This window comes from Panthera onca, chromosome B3 (assembly GCF_046562875.1).
Source record: "Panthera onca isolate mPanOnc1 chromosome B3, mPanOnc1 haplotype 2, whole genome shotgun sequence".
Taxonomy (NCBI): Eukaryota; Metazoa; Chordata; class Mammalia; order Carnivora; family Felidae; genus Panthera; species Panthera onca.
Window position 1 is genome coordinate 73,469,363 of NC_138344.1, and position 16,285 is coordinate 73,485,647.

General features: G+C 52.2%; 1 protein-coding gene across 1 annotated transcript; it reads right to left on the reverse strand.

Moving 5' to 3' along the window:
* Nucleotides 1–2,308: 2,308 nt before the first annotated feature.
* On the reverse strand, nucleotides 2,309–13,467 carry AJUBA (ajuba LIM protein). Its single transcript, XM_060619218.3, has 8 exons — nucleotides 11,664–13,467; nucleotides 8,762–8,863; nucleotides 7,017–7,084; nucleotides 6,822–6,884; nucleotides 5,942–6,072; nucleotides 5,807–5,858; nucleotides 4,981–5,049; nucleotides 2,309–4,485 (listed from the first exon to the last, which is right to left on the reverse strand). Exons 1-8 carry the CDS (start codon nucleotides 12,697–12,699, stop codon nucleotides 4,360–4,362), a joined length of 1,647 nt encoding a protein of 548 aa, XP_060475201.2. The 5' UTR covers nucleotides 12,700–13,467; the 3' UTR covers nucleotides 2,309–4,359.
* Nucleotides 13,468–16,285: the final 2,818 nt, after the last annotated feature.

Below are 16,285 nucleotides of genomic sequence, written 5' to 3' on the forward strand. Positions count from 1 at the left end.
TAAGACCCATTCCAGGAAATGAGTGATGACAAGACCATAAGCTGGTAGGTTACTTGGCACTATATCATATATATATATATATATAATGTCCAGTTGCCCACTTATAGCTTTCACTCTAATTAATAATTTGGCCCGAATCAATTATTTTATTCGGGTTCACAAAATGCTGTTTTTCCAATTCTATCATTCTTTCTACATTTACTAGCTGGCATTTTCCTCTCCTCAATGAAGGTTCAAAATAATATAAAAAATAACTCCCACTCCCAGTGGCCAAAGAATGCATTTGGGGACAGGATTTGTCTATGGGCCACCACATTCTGATCTACAATCGAAGTCCAACAAAGTCTCCCCCCGGTCATCTGTACCCTGCAGCATTAGGTCTTTTGTTTGTAACACTCAATTACTTTGCACTTGGTGACATGTTGCTTGTAATCTTCTCAAGGCATTTTATGTGTGTATTTGTCTCCCTGGCTAGACTGTGACCTCCTCAAGGGCAGGGACTCTCCTGCAGTGTATTTCTTTTGCTTCTTCTAATGTGCTTTTAAAGATACTTTGGCTACTGCTAGTTCAAGTTAGCCAAAAAACCAACCAACCAACCAAAAAACAAAAACATTAGTAAGAACCACAAGTTTTCATTATTGTCTCTTATATTCCCTGGCTTTCCCACTAAAACTTTCCCTAATTATCCATCATAATGAAGGGCTGATCTAATTTACAGTTTACTTGTGCTGTGGGAGTCCCTGCAATGGGGATGAAGGTTCGGGTGGGAGGGAAAAGGGGAAATAAACTCTTTATTAGTCTTCAAAAGTTGGAACCTCATTTTCCAGCTGCATGACCTTAGGTAAGTGCCGTTATCCCTCCATTTCTATTTCTTCATTTGGTAAAACGAGGTCACAGAGTTCCAAAATCACACCCTGCTTGGCTCTAACCCTCCCTCTAGGATACAAGCCTAACCTACACCTTTCAGCAGATGTTCCTGGTAACCTGTGTCTCCCTGCTTGGATTGCTCCTTGGCTCCCTTCACAAGGGGCAGTGCTAGCCTTTCTAAGCATAGGTGGACAGAATCTGCCTCTAACTACTCTCCGAACACGTTAGACTGCTCTAATCCATATGTCCCAGTGACAGTTTGCTCTTGTTTCCAAGGTCAAACCTCAGTCCTTCACAACCAGGGCCAAGTGTGGATATTCCAAGGTCTCTACACCAGTAACGGGCAGCAAGGCAGAGGCCGTCTTAGGTTCTCCTTTGCTGTGAGGGAGAATGGAGAGGACGGAGATTGTCTTTGTTGTGGAACCCTCTAACATTAGGGCTCCAAATGACCTGGCTCGGGTCTGGATTCTTCTAAAACAACAAAATGCTTTTGCTCACTGGTTTTTCCAATCCTTTTGTCTCAATCCTATCAGTCTCCTTTCTCTCTCATTATCCCTCTTGTTATATGTACAATCTCAAGGACCTTATCCAGCTGGCTTTATGTGCCTAGAAATAGCTTTCTCTACTTCCTCAACTGAGGACAGTCTCCGGCCTGATTGCAAATGGAATCTTACCAATTCCCTGGCCTAGGAAAGGGGGAAGGGAGAAACAGGTCTTGAAGGAGTGAGGCAGAGGGAGAACCACCACCAGCCATATTCTTCATAAACCAAACCACATTCAGGCCTGTAGTGAACGGAGCTTACCAGAGCAAACAGCCAGTCTGCTGTGAAAGCCTGACCCCCGTACTGTGACTCTCATCTAGAGACACCAAAAAGATCCAAGACTCTCCCATTTCCCCCTTGCCCATCTCAGGCCTAGTGGCTATTGATGAAAACCAGGCAGTAAGCTGGCCAAACAAGGTCTACCTGTTCCTGGGTCCTTTGCAGCACCCACGAATCTATTAGCTGTAAATATTAAATAGAATGGGTCAGGTAGAGCTGTCTCCTGGGAAACAGGAAGAAGGGGTCTTGCAATGCAGTGAACACTTGGGAGCCTGCCAGTGACAACGTGAGGTGGCTGGGGCTGATCTTCTGCCACAGCCTGCCTTCCCTGGGCCTGTCCTCATCAGCTGTTAGCACTTGTCTTTTCTCAGGATGGAGGAAGGGAGTAGCCCCAGTGGCAAGAACAGAGTCCTGGGGAGCCTTGGGGCTGGCACAGAGGAGCACAGACCCAGAAAGGAATCAGCCAGTAAGATGGAGGCTGAAATCAGAGTAAGAAACCAAAGGTCAGAGTGGACACGACCTCCAAGAGTCAAAGAAGGGATGGGTGTAAAGGTATACATGCTTGTCTGGATTTCCCAGGCCTGGAGCAGCCTGGTGAGAAAATTGCCCAGTCAGCGTCATTGTATTCACTTATTTAATAATAATAATTCAGAAGAAGCAATCCCAGCTGTAGATCAAGTAACCTATCAGAACATTTATCCCTCCAAAAAAAGTGCATCCCCTCTGCAGTCAGGGGTATGAATGTGAGCTCTTACTCCCCCTCACACCCTCATGCACAGGCCTCTCCTCTGCAACCCCAGCTTGGCTGGCATGGTCACCTTAGAATAACCCCTAAACGCGGAACTTCTGTTCTTAGGAGTAACCATTTCTAGTATGAAACTCTAAGTGACAGGGAATGAAGACTAAGGATTAAAGATTATCAGATTAATTTGCCGAAAACCAATTCACCTACAGACAATTAGTCTAAAATAAATATTTATCAAATCTGCAGCATTTCAAAAGGATTTAGCAGATTTACCCTTTCACTTTTTATTGTTGTTGTCCACATAACCTTTAATTGTTAGTCAACTGAACATGCCACATGCCTGCTCATTTGTTTAGAATATATTGGCATTTTTAACAGCAGGAATGTAGAAGTTAGGCCAAAGCATCAAAATCATATTGAGCTCTATTACATTTTCCAAGGCATCTAATTTGTAAAGGAATATTGAATTAAGAAACACAAAAAAATGATACACAAAATGTCCATACCAATTATATTTATTGCTAGAAACTTTAAACTTTTTAGAAAAGTGTTTGAAAAGTAGATAACATAGGAAAATGTCCATAAAGGTAGGAAGCAATCTCAACATTACAAAGTGCTGCAAATTTGATAAATTTGTTGTTGACAATAATTCAGAAGTACTGTTGGATGAATAGATGTAAATCTTGAAAACACCCAAAACATAACAACGAAACACCTAAATGGCTATAAAAATACCCCAAAGGGACTGAGCTTTTGGCAAACTGGTCATTAAGTAAACTTTGGCAGCTCTTTCTGCCCATGGGTCCTATTCCCGTGCTTTCAATAAAACCACCTTTTTTGCACCCTCCCCGCCCCCCCCAAAACAAGTAAACTTTAAGCATACAAGTCTCCCACGAATTGGCTTTAAGGGAATCTACCTTAGGTAAACCGATTTCAGCCAAACGACTAGAACCAGATCAAAGTGTGTTGCCCCTCTGGCTCCCCAGAACCTCAGAGTTTGGGAGTTGTAGTGGTTATAATCCTAGATTCCTCTGAGAGGTGGCAGGTCTGGAGTGGTGAGTGACTATGAGGGAACTGGATAAGAGTGACCTGAGAAGAAGGGAGTGAGACAGTGTGTCTATGAATGTGCCTATGTGTGTCTACATTGGGCTGGAGGTCTCAGTGCACCTATACCTGGGCATGTGCACGGAGCGCGGTTGGCCTGACACTTCTTACATGTCTCACCTGGCACCTCCACCCCCAAGGACCCACTCATTACTTCCCCAACTGAGGAGAAGAGGAACCAAGTATGGGCACCCACCTAGCCTTCCCAGGCCCACGTGAGTCCCTGAGAAATAGGCAATACAGGCAACAGGCCCACTGAGAGCTGTCCCCCTTCCCAGCAGAGGGGTGAGCAGTGCTCCTAGTCTATAGGGAGAAAGTGGCCAAGAAAAAAACTCATTAATAAGGTCTAGTGTCCATCTCTTCATCCAGATACAAAGACACTGTGGTAAGAACCTGCTGACCCCATACTTGACCCACATGAGGGGTACAAAAGAGTGAGGAGTGCTCATGATGTCCTCTCTTCCTATAATCCAAAGCTGGAACATCACTTGACTTATGCATAATCATAGACTGGAGATACAGACCAGAATCAGACCTTTAGAAAGTACTGGAACTCGCCTGCAGTGTGTGCCTGAGTACACGCTACAGCACAGGCTACACACATGGAAAGAAAGCCAGTCACCCCACCATGGCAATTGGAAGGTTCCTTCTCCACAATCCATTTGGAATGTCATATCTTTGGGTCTCTGGCCCTTGGGGCCTTCCCCAGAGGGCTCTTCTTCCCGGCCTGGGAGTGCGTTCCTTGCCTCGGCTGGCCTCAGAGGGGCCCTCTGGCCAGAGGAATTTGTCAATGGTGGCGAAGGCAGCAGTAGCGACTGCAGTTCAGATATAGTTGGCAGGGGGCTGTCGGGCATTAAGCCGCTGCATGTGACAGCCGTGGCAGAGCAAGTGCCCATCCAGAGGGAAGCAGCAGCAGCCTTCCTCATCACTCAGCTGCATCCGGCAGTCCTAGGGAAGAAGGACATCTAGTTTACCTCAGCCTAGGCACCTCAGACATCTTGGGAGTCTGCCTTGCTCCACACCAGACTCCTAATGACTGGAAGAAAGGAGGTGGGGTTGGAAGGGATAGACTCCCAGAGAAGAAACCTGAGAAAATACCTCAGCGGGACAGCAGGTGTCGCTGCTACAGCAGAAATAATGAGTCAGACTCCCATTTCCAGCAGTTACCAGGAGTCCCTAGTTTAGTCTTGCCTCTGGGGAAGCCAGATTCAGAAAGGACTAAACAACCAAGACCAGAGAGGGTGGCTGGAGGATGAGAGAGAGAGACAGAGAGAGACAGACACACACACACACACACACACACACACACACACACTGGAGATAGGCCAGAGCACCTTCCTGGTTTCCATGCCTTAGACCTCTCCTGCAGGCAGTTTAGGGACATGCCTCACCCCCCAGCCCCATTCCCATTCTCCTCCAGAAGCCCTGGCTCCCAACACTCACCTCACAGTGGTAGCACTCAAAGTGATAATCCCGGTCCATGGATATCACCCTCACAATGTCCTCACAGCCCTGAAATGATGCAGACCCCCATGGGATAAGCTTGGGATGAGCACAGCATGACAACCCCAACTTTACCTTCCCTACTATGGGCCCCTCCCACACCAATGGGAAGATCATACAAAGGCCTCCAGACAGAGCTCTCTGCAGTCATCTGCGGCTTTGAGATGGTTTTTGCAGATCCTACCAGAACTTTCCCCCCACCCTTTCTTAGGGTTGCCTCCAGGAGGCATGTCCTCTCATTGTCTTCCCTCTGTCCAGCAGCTCTGGCCTTACCTACTTCTCCCAGCTTTGAGGGAAGCAGAGGGAGGGAAAGGGGGCAGGCAGCATAAGTAAAGTAAACTAAGCTGGGGACAAGGAGATCCAACAGGATCTGATATCTCATTGGCTTTTGGCTTCTCTCCCCAGGCAAATGCTTCGCACACACAGCATAAATCATTGCTGACATCTTCCTACCAGCCCTAAGGATTCTTCCCACCTTTTTTCCAGCCCCTACCTCTGGAATCTGGTGACCCTGACCTCGAAGAAAGTCTCCTCCTCTGGACTGGGAGAGACCAGATGAAGCCTGGGCCCAGTGAGGCTGTCAGACATGTCCAGGCCCGGATGTTAGGGTCAGGGTGGTGACCCTGAGAGCAGAGTCACACGGGAATCTTCGCAGAGTACATTCCTCAGCGCCACCGCCTCCCGCGGGAAGCCAGGCCCTATGTCCCATCCCCTTCCCAGGGGCAGCGGCACTGGCTGCCCCGCAGGAGAACCCAAACATACTGACCTCTGAGGGGAGGATGGGTTGGCCGCAGGCCGCACACTTAGGAGCATAATTTCTGAAAAAGAGAGACAGAGATGAATTAAGGTTGGAGAATCCCTGAGCCCAGTTCCACACCATACCCCAAGGGGGTAGACTCACTTGTGGTAGTCAGTGACGCAGTACACCTGGTTGGAGAAGTCCACTGTGAAGGGGATGCCATCCAGGCACTTGTTGCAAACGATGCATCTGAAGCAGCCTGGGTGATAGGACTTTCCCATGGCCTGTAGGATCTGGCTCATGGAGTGGGAGGAAAATCAGTCTCCCTCCGATCTTGGCTCTCCCGTTACCCAGCTACCCATGGCCCTTCCTGCTGCCCCCCAACCCCATCCAACCCCCTGCTATCCTCCCAGAACAATGCTACGTAATCTGAGGGAAGCCAGGACTCTTAAAACAGAGGCAGAAACCTTGAACAAGTTCTTAGCATCCAGGCCAGTGGTTCTCATCCGGGGCTACATATTAGGATCACCCAGGGAGCTTAAAATACCCATCAATGCCTGGGTCCTATCCCAAAAGTATCCATCTCAGTCTCTGATGAAGACCCAGGCACTGGTATTTTCTTTACTTCTTCCCAGGTGATCTGCTAGGCTGCTAGAGTTGAGGACCTCTGATCTAATCCTATCCCTCCTTCCTAAATTAAAAAAGAACAACTCAGTTCTAACTGATCCCAGTCAGTAGCAGGAAGGACATTAAGACCCAGCATCCCACACCCCTTGCTCAGGTGGAGGGCCTGGCTGTGCCTGCAGAATTAGGTAAAGACTAGGTTACAGAAGCCTGGGGTGGCAGGATTAGGGGTCCAGACTTGACCCCACAGGCAGAGGGACACCACTGTAAACAGTTGCTCTGGGGAAGAATGAGATGAAAGTGATTCATGTGGTGATACGGTTCCTCCCTCCACCTTTCTCAGTACCACCTATCCCCTGGCTCTACCCCTCGGCCCCTCAGGCTCATAGAGAGTCTCAGATGAAGACACTTTGCTTACCTTCTCCAAAATCAAGTGACCACAGACACAGCACTTCTCAGCTGCCTCCTGAAACCCTGAAAACTACAGAGAAAGAAAAGACCAAGGGAGGGTGTTACAAGTAGAGAATGACCTGATGGTTGGAACCCCAGTGGACCACCAAGAAGGGAATCCACTGTGGGAGCCAAGTCCAGGCCCAGGGGACCCCTCACTCACCAGATAATCTTCCTCACAGTACACGGAGCCATTGACGCTATAGAAAGCTTTGCAGCGCAAAGTTCGCCCTGGAAGCAGAAGACAAAGGACTGGAGGCCATCCCGGGGTCCAGGTACAGGGTTTCCCTGCCCCAGGGTCACTCCTCTCCAATGTCACATTATGTGTTTAAGTCTGGACTTTAGTGCCTATGCTCCTAACTGCTGTTTGTCCTCCCTCCCTACACAAAAGTCCCATCTGATGCAATTCCAATTTGCTTTGGTCTCATTCCTGCCAGCTTCCCCTCTCCTCTGCTCACTGCTTCTCCACTTCCTGCCTCCTCAACAGTTTTCTAGTTTCCTGGCCTCCCTAAACAAGTACATTCCCCACCAGTGCACGTGGAGCCACCAGGGAAAGCAAAGCCAACCACAGGCTGGGGCACAAGGTAAAGGAACTCTGAACAAGGTGCTGGACGATGCCCACAGAGGTGGTCACACTGTCACAGGCCTCGCCTTCTGAGACTTTTCAACCTAGAGGCCTCTTTGTGGACAGCCATCTTGCTCTCCCAGCCCTGTCTGTCTTTTTCCAGGGACAGGCTCGGCAGGTCAGGACATACTGGCGTTACTGCTGGGGACAAAGTGCTTTGCTTGGGAGCAAAGTCAGTTCCCTTTCCCGCTGTACTGAACTGCTACCCCAAGCTTAGAGGAACCCAGGGAATCCAGGATCTGTGAGCAGACAAAACATGTGATCAATACTTAGGAACTGCTCCAGGGTGTCTAACTTGTCAGAGAGGGGGTAGGAGTGAGACCTAGGATGGAGAATGGGCAAGTTGGCCACTTCCTCTGCCCTCTTTTGATCACAATCTCCACTTCCACCTCTGTCCAGTGGTTTAGAAAAGCTGACTTAGAAACTCATGAGACACAGCAGGGGTAGAAAGAAGGAAAGAGACATACCCAGGAAAGGCCCTACAAACAGGACAGACAGATAGATGAACCTAAGAGAACCAGGCAGAGGTGGGGGGGGGGGAGGATTGGGGTGGAAGGAGAGAAAAGCTGAGTGCTGGAGTCAGACAGGCAGAGATAGGAGATTAAAGGTTTAGCAAAGGAATCAAGAGTGGGCAAGCAGTGGGGAGGGGTAATGAGGGAGGTGAGGGAAGGGCCGGGGAGTTAAGGCCACTGGGAGCACCCCCCCCCTCCCAGGCGGGCCTCCTGAGCTAACAGCAGCGGGCATTCCTGGAGCGTGATGTCATCAGCTTGGCATGGCCCTGTGGCCTGCACTCCAGCGAGGTGGCTGAACTCTGACCAGCCAAGAGAAAACCCCTCTCTCCGCCCCCCATGGCTCCCAACTTCCCCAGCCCACCCCCACCCTTCCCACATTCCAGTCTTTCACTGTCGCCCCAGGCAACTCAGACTGCCCAGGACCAAACCCCACCAAGGAGAGGCTGAGGCCGGGCTGGAGTCCAGGCTGGGCAAGCAAGGAGGCAGAAGAAAGAGGGAGGAACACAGGGGAGGAAAGAGGCTGAATGGAGGAAGGGAGGACTCACTCCAGAAAGGAGACCCAATATGGGGACTAGAGAGTCAGGTAAAGCACAGAGAAGGAAAGGCGGGGCAGCAATGGACACCCAGACATATGGTGGGCACCTGACAGCTGCTGTGTGAGCAAGTGAAGAGGCAAAAGCTCTGCTTTCCCTAGGCACTTGTGAGTGTGGATGCATGTGGGGAGTGCTTGAGGCCCCAGCCCCTGCGGGAAGGCCTAGGGGACACACTCACCACAGGAGCAGCAGACAAAGCACTGGGTGTGGTAGAGGCTGTCCAGGGCCTGGCAGGCGTTGCTCTGCCCATAGATGCCTTTGTTGCACTTGATACAGGTGCCTGAGGGGAGAGAAGAGGTTGTTAGCATCACACCCTATGCCCTCAGCTCAAAACCAGAGAGATTCGGGATCTTTCCTCACTATTCTTTCCTAATTGTGCCAGAGGACCAGTGGTCTCAGCCTCCCTTTGATGGGCTCCCTCCTGGGAAGAGAGGATAACGAGAAATGGGATGCAAAAAGGTCTTGGCTGAGCAGACCCATTCTTGTTTACGTGATTAATCAACAGATATTTTCTGAGCATCTAGTTTGTGCCTACGAAAAACATCATGTCCAAAACTGTGGAAGATTGGAAAAGGTCAAAGATATGGTCCTTGGCCTTCAAATAAATGCTTACGTTCTGTCAGGAAGAAAAGACTAATAGGCTAGGATATGACCCCTGTTGCACTGTGTGGGACAAGGAGTCAGATATGCCAGTCCATAATGTCTCAGCAGTGGACTCCTAGAAAAAGTAGGCCAGGTCCAGAAAGCCTCTCTGGGACCTCAGTTTCCCCATCTGTAAAATGAGCTGCTATTCAGCTACAGAATGACTTCTTACTGCTCCACACCTCCAGGCTTTCAAGGATGAAAAGAAGGATATGGCTCAGCAGAGGGCCCTGTGCAGAGGGGACCATGTGAGCATGACTCCTGTGGGGAGGTGGCTGCTAAGAATGTAGGGTGTGTTCCAGGGACTGGAAGTTGCATAGGAAGGTGGGGGAAGGGTGACAGAGTCCCTAATGTCTCCCAGACATCGATCTTGGGAGGAATAGAGCTAAACTGCTCTTCTCTGACACCCCTCCCCCTAAAACACATACACCTGGCTCTGGCACCCACCTTTCCTGGGTGTGTTCTTCCCTCCCTCCACTCCCCAATTCCAGGCCCATGAGTGAGGGCTAGGGCCTGTCTTTGGGGAGCAGATCCCAACGGGCCCGCCTCACCCCGCCCCACCTCTCCCTCTCGGCACACTGCCATACTCCTTGCCTGTTGGGGCCCATCCCAGTCTTTGCCCAGGGGCTTGGGAGCCCGTGCAGCAGCTGCAGCGATTGATGGGCCCAGGCCTGTCCTGCTCCCACCCTCTGGCAGCTGGGCAAGGCTGTAGCCAAGGAAGAGGGCCCCTAACTAGGGGCCAGAGTAGGAGGGTACAGTCAGGCTGGGGATTCTGTCAGAGGAGGCAACCTGACTCTCAGGAAGAAGAGGCCCCTACCTCTAGGGTCGAAATGCCCATAAGAGTGAACATCTGCTCCAAGATTGCCATGCCAGGGGGGCCCGTCAGAACCATTTCTTTGGGAAGCCTTGAACATTATGGGAAGACTGGCACAAACTGCTCAGGCATGTCCGCCTCACCTCCTCCAACCCAGTATATCCACACTTAGGTTCTTCCTGCCATTTTATTGCACTCTGTCCAAGCTCCTTTCTTCCTTTTAACTCTGATGGCTTAGCCAAAGAGACTTCTTTCCACTCAACAGCCACTTCTCACAGGCCCCCAAAGGAAACTGCTAAAAGGATCCTGTCGCTTTGTCTCCGTTGACCAAACCATTGTCTACTCTACAGCTTTCCTCTCTCAGGATGGGAACACTGAGGGTTGAACCAGGCAGGGCCCTTCCAGACTGCAGCCCTGCTACCTCAACCTCCTCCTCAACCTTCCCTCCTTGGCTGGGTTCCTCTCCCCAGCCGCATTTCTTTCTAACCATAGAGATCTAGAGATCTAGAGCATGGGGTCCAGCGCAGGAACATGGATGGTGAGAAAGGTGAGAAAAGGCCCACAGCCCTCCATTTCTGCTCTTCCTACCATATCAGCATTTCTTCCTGCAGCGAAGTGGTGGTTGTGGGTCTTAGCTAAAAAGATCCTTTAAGACCCCAATATCCCCCGGTAGCTGTGACTTATAATCAATTAAAACTTCTTAAAGGTGACCGCGTGGGGGAGAGAAACAGCGACCAGGTTTCCTTAACAGCAGCAGGAAAGAACGTGCTACTTCCAGCCTGAATTCTGAGGAGGTTGTGCCCCAAACTGAAGGCCAGGTTATTTCTGGCAGTTAACACAGGGTCGTTAACCAGCTAGGGATGCTGGTGTACGGGTGGTCATGGCTTTTGCCCTGACTTCCGGAAGATAGGGAAAATAGAAGCGGACACCACCAGATCTCCGCTTAAATGCCCACGCACGCAGGCAAGCCAGCAGGACTGGGACGAGCCAGTAGCAGGGTCCCCGCTTTTCCGTCCCGGAACGCCTCACACTCTCTCCGGGTTCCATTTGCCCGACCGCGGCCACGGCTGCGCGCGTGTTAGCAAGCAGCACCCCCGCCCCCCACCGCACTCCACCCTCTGCCCAGCGCCGCGCCGTGCCGCGCGGCCGGCCCCGCCCGCGGGCACCTGGAGCGCCCGGGCAGGAGCCGGCACGCACGCGGCCCGCCCGCCCCGCCCCCCACCCGCGCATTCCCCGAATTCCTGCGGGCGGAGCTTGGGCCGGGGTGGGGGCGCGGCGCGCGGAAGCCTGCAGGGGCACCGCCGCCTAGGGGGGAGCAAGATGGGGGATGCTCTCACTCCCCACTTGGTCCCCTCCCCACGAGGCCTCCTACAGCGAAAAACCGAGGCTCTAAAGCTTGAAGAACTGGAACTCACGAGATCATAATCAGGGGGGTGAATGTAGCATGAATAAGGAGCCCCTGGTCCATTTGAGACCTGGTGGAAAGGGGAAGTCCCTCTTGCCTCTTCTAGCTCCGCGTCTCCGCCTCCGACTTCCCGGCGCCGGCAACTGGGGCCGTCGGGGCAGTGGGGAACCGAATGCTGTGACGGGTCCCGTCCCATCCCTAACCACTTGTCTCACTCACCGAAGTAGTCTTCTCTGGCCTCTGGTTCCCGCATCCGGGCCCGGGAGGCCTCTGGAACGAACGGACCCGGCGGCTCCTCGAGACCCGACGGCTCAATCCCCGAGGGTTCCCCGCGGGTGCCAGCTTCTCGCCCACCCGTGCCCACCGTCAGGCGCAGCAATGCTGTTAGCTCATCCTGGTATCGGGCGCCCGCGGCGCAGTCCCCGTATCCGGTCACCGAGTGTCGTCCGGGTTGCGCCCCGCGTCTCTCCAACGGCCCTGCCGCTCCCACTCCGGCTCCGGCTAGAGCCCCGGGGCTGCCTAGGGCCGGGGGATACGAGTGGCGGCTTTCCTGGCAGCCGAATCCCGACGGCCGGTGAGCGCACAGTCGGTCCAGGGCAGCGTGGAGCTCCGGGTAGGCGGACGGCACCCCTCCAGGGGAATAGCCCGCCGGAGCCCCAGCCAGGGGTGGGCCAAACAGGCATGGCCCGGCGGGCAGGGGGCTGCCGTGGCGCTGGTCGTAGCCCATGCTGATGCCGCTGGTACGATTGCTGCAGGGTCGGCTACCTCCGGCTCCACCGGCCCCCGCCCCGTCCAACAGCAGGCTGCCCCGGGGACTGGACGGCTTGCTGGCATCGCTGGCTGAGCTACTGGCGAAACTGGAGCGGGGGCTTAGAGCTGGGGCCGTGGTCTCCAGCCGAAAGTCGGGGGGCAATGACTGAGGTAGAGGCAAGGCCCGGGTGGGAGGCGGCCCCCCAGAAAAGGAGCCTTCGTAGCGCTGCGCCTCAAAGGAGCCGCGCGGGTTCCGCTCAGCGTCCAGGGGGCCCTGCTCCCGGGCTGGCTCCAACGGCTCATCCCCAGGTCCCCCAGTAGCTCCACGGGGCCCTGATTTCCTAGGTCCCCCCAACCCACTCAGACGCCCCTTGCCCGCCCCGGGGGTCCCATCAGATCCAGACCGGCTAGATTCACCCTTTCTGCGGCCGAACTTGGCGCTGCCGGAGTCCGAGAGTCTTAACTTCTCCAGCAGGCGACTGGCTTTCTCCCCTAACCGCTCCATGCCCTCGGGCCTGGGGCCTCCAGCCCCCTCCCCGCCCGGCACCCTGCAGCGTCTCTGCGGCCGCTTCTCTTTCCCAGCGGCCGGACTCCGGTTCCCCGGGGGCACGGGGTAGGCACACGGGTTTAACGGGCGGCCCGGATGCCCGGCACCGGGAATCCCGCAGCATCCCCCAGCGAGAGGGGCTGCTTCCCCCCGCGCATCAGGGCTTAAGCGGGGCTAGAAGGGCCTACGGCCGCAGCTGTCCCGTCCGCAGGTCTGTCTGTTCACGCGTCCACTCGCCCTGCCGCCCCACTCTCCTCGGCCCCCGCCCCCCTCACTCTCACACTCAGCACAGACCGAACTTCTCTCCCAAACTTTTGTCTGCCTGGCCGGATCTACTTTCCGGGAGGGGCGGAGCGCTGTGTGCAGGAGGAACGGGGGTGTCTGCGCAGGGATCTCTGGTGCGCTGGAGGGGGAGGGTGGTGCTGGTGGTAACTGGCCCGGAGGTGGAGACCTGCCGACTGGAGGCGAGAGGCGGCCGTGGGGCAGTTTGGGCAGCGCCGCTACATCTCTCAGGAATTGGGACGGGGAAAAGTGGAGGAGGGGGAGGGGAACTCTTTGTTTGCAGTTGGAATGCGCGGAGGGGCACGGTGGAATGTGACGGTCCCGAACGGGGCGACGCGAGGCATGTTCTGCGCAAACATCGTGACTTTGTTCCTACTGTGGGGACTGTGGGAGAGACGGAGAGAGACTGGCACAGAAGTAGTGAGACAGGGAGAGTTCCATAAAGAGGGGGACAGGGAGAAAGAAAGGTGGATACACAAAGAGGCTCAGAGACGCGTATGTGAAGAACCCAGAAGGGCGATGAAACCCATGTAGAGAGGTGGAAGACAGGTAGCGAAAGAAAGGGCGAACCGGAGCAAAGGGGATCGTGGGTGGTACGGAGACCGAAAGATGAACAGACTAAGAAAAAGAAAAATCTATGCATGTCCGGACAGAATGAGAGACCTACGATAATCTGCAATAAAAAGACACCACTTTCTGAACCCAAAGCTCTGCGACGGTAGGGAGAGAAGGAGCTTTAGGGGCTACGTAAAAGGAGTGGGGAAAAGGGTTGGGACTAATCTCTACCTTCAGGGTGGGACAGATACAGGAATAGAGACACCCCCTGGTGTTGGGAAATGAGATTTTTAGCAACTATTTCAGGTGACTGTGGGGATAGAAGGACTGGTTTTAGGGCTAGCGAATGCCTCCCCCTTGGTTGGCCCACAGGAGATTGGTGATAAAGAGTAAGTATTAACTTAGGAAGAAGAAGAGAAATGTCCTTTAGACGAGCTAGCAAGTGAAAATGATCAGGGTGGAAAAGGGAAAGAGGCTTCTAATATGGGCCACACTGGAAGGATCAAGAACAAGGAAAGAAGGAAAGGGAGGGGGGGCTGAAACTGAACATACCTAATTAAATACCAGTCAACTGATTTTGCCCTGACTAGCACATCAGGCGCAAGGGGTGGAGGAGGTAGAATGGAGAAGGAAAATGATTCTTTTGTATTTAGATAGTAGATGAGTATGAAAATTATATGCAAACAAATCATGCATATTATTTTCATTTCAACATTTTGAACACCTTTCATAATCTTAGTGTAGCCTTAGGGAATGGTGAAGCAAAGGAGGTTAATATCTTTGGGGAAATTAATTTGGCACAAACTATTTGGCTTCTTTGTCCTAGCTGCATTGTCTCCCTGACCTCATCTCTCAGGAGAATCAGCCTCTCTGTTTCCCTATCAGGCCTACAGCTCTTCTCTGATCCAGAGGAGAGTTCACTATCAGACCAGAAGCAGGGAACACTGAAAGCGTTAGTAACAGAGGGGAGCTATCAGGTTGCATCCAGAACCTGCTGTGAGCAACATCTTCAGAATTAACCATAAGGCTCTTCCTCCTTTCCTGTCTCCATATGGAGAAGGAAAACCTGGATTCTTCCTTCCTATTACTTACAACCAGAATATCCACAGAGCCTCTCATATTTGGAAGCTTTCCCCGTTTATAGTGAGGATGGGAGACTGAATCTCTTATGAAAAGTTGAGGAGCCTTTTGTGGTGGCAGCAGTGGGCACAGTTGGGATCAAGCACCTGTATTTTCAGGGGATAACAGGAAACAGAGACAAGTGAAGGGGGAGAGGGATGCACTGAGGGCATACTCCGGTAGTGCTCATGACCTCAGGGTAATCACTCTTTTGGAGCCAGGAGCTCCACCAGCCCTGTTCTCCCTTCTCAAGACTTTAATTATGAACTATGTACACAGATGGCTCCTAAATCCGTATCTGTAGCCCAGACATTTTTTTTTTAAGGTAAGCTCTACGCCCAACATGGTGCTCGAACTCATGACTCTGAGATCAAGAATCCCATGCTCCACTGATTAAGTCAGCCAGGTGCCCCTTAGCCCAGACTATCTTAGACTTAAAAACTCAGCTGACTACTATCATCTCCACATGGTTGTCTCAAAGGCATACAACACCCTCAACTGACTTCACCTTCTCTGCCTCCTGAAATTGGCCCCTCCAGCATCCCAAGTAAATGGCACCATTAACCACTTAGATGCTTACGCCAGAAACCTGAACGTCAACCTTATGTCCTCCTCCCTCAGCCTTAAGTCCAAGCCCTGTCAATCACCAAGTCCTTTCAGTTCGGCTTCCTAAATCTCTTTCAAATCCCCTCACCATCACTTTCTGTCTAGCCACCATCTCTTCTCTCTTGAACCACTGCAGGACATCCCCCCCTGCCCCCGCCCCGCAAGGCTTTCTCCCTGCAATCCATCTTATCCCCAGGGCAAGTGATTCTTATCAAACACAGAACTGACCATCTCATTTCCCTGCTTACCACCTTTGAAGGATTTCTCATGGCCTTTGAACTAAAGTCTATACTCTTTAAGATACTTGACAAGGTCTCTGGGTCTCTCCAGCTTTCCTCTGCACCAACTCCTCCCCATCTTTCAGGTATTACTTTAAACACCACTCTCTGAGAAGCGTTTCCCCACCACCAGAGTAGGTGAGCCAACCCTCCTGTCTGCTGCCGCTACACCTTCTGCTCCCCCATCACCACCCTTATCACAGTTCATTTCACTGTCTACTTAACTACCTGGCTTCCTGATTAGATAATAAAACCTAATCGGCATCTAACCTGATCCACAGTGTAACCACAGCACCCAACACAGTACCTGACACCTAGTAAGCAATCAGTATTTGTTACATACTGACTGAACAGAAAGCCATTTTTACTTCACAATCCATTCGTAATGCACAAAGTTTGGGTGTGGGTGTGTGTGGGTGCACGTGTGGGTGTGCGCGTGCGCGCGCACACACGCACACATGCACACACACACACACACACACACACACACCCCTTCCTCAAAATACAGTTTGGTTGACAGGACTAATAGCTACAAAGCCTCATATACTGCTTGGTCACACAGTGGGAGAGCAGCTGCTAGTGACACATGGGAACTCTTTAAGCTTTAATTTCTTCATGTGTAAGATGGGAATAATAAAATCTGCCTTACATAATTCAATAAACAATAGCTATTATATCTGTATCCCAATTCCCAAATAGAGACA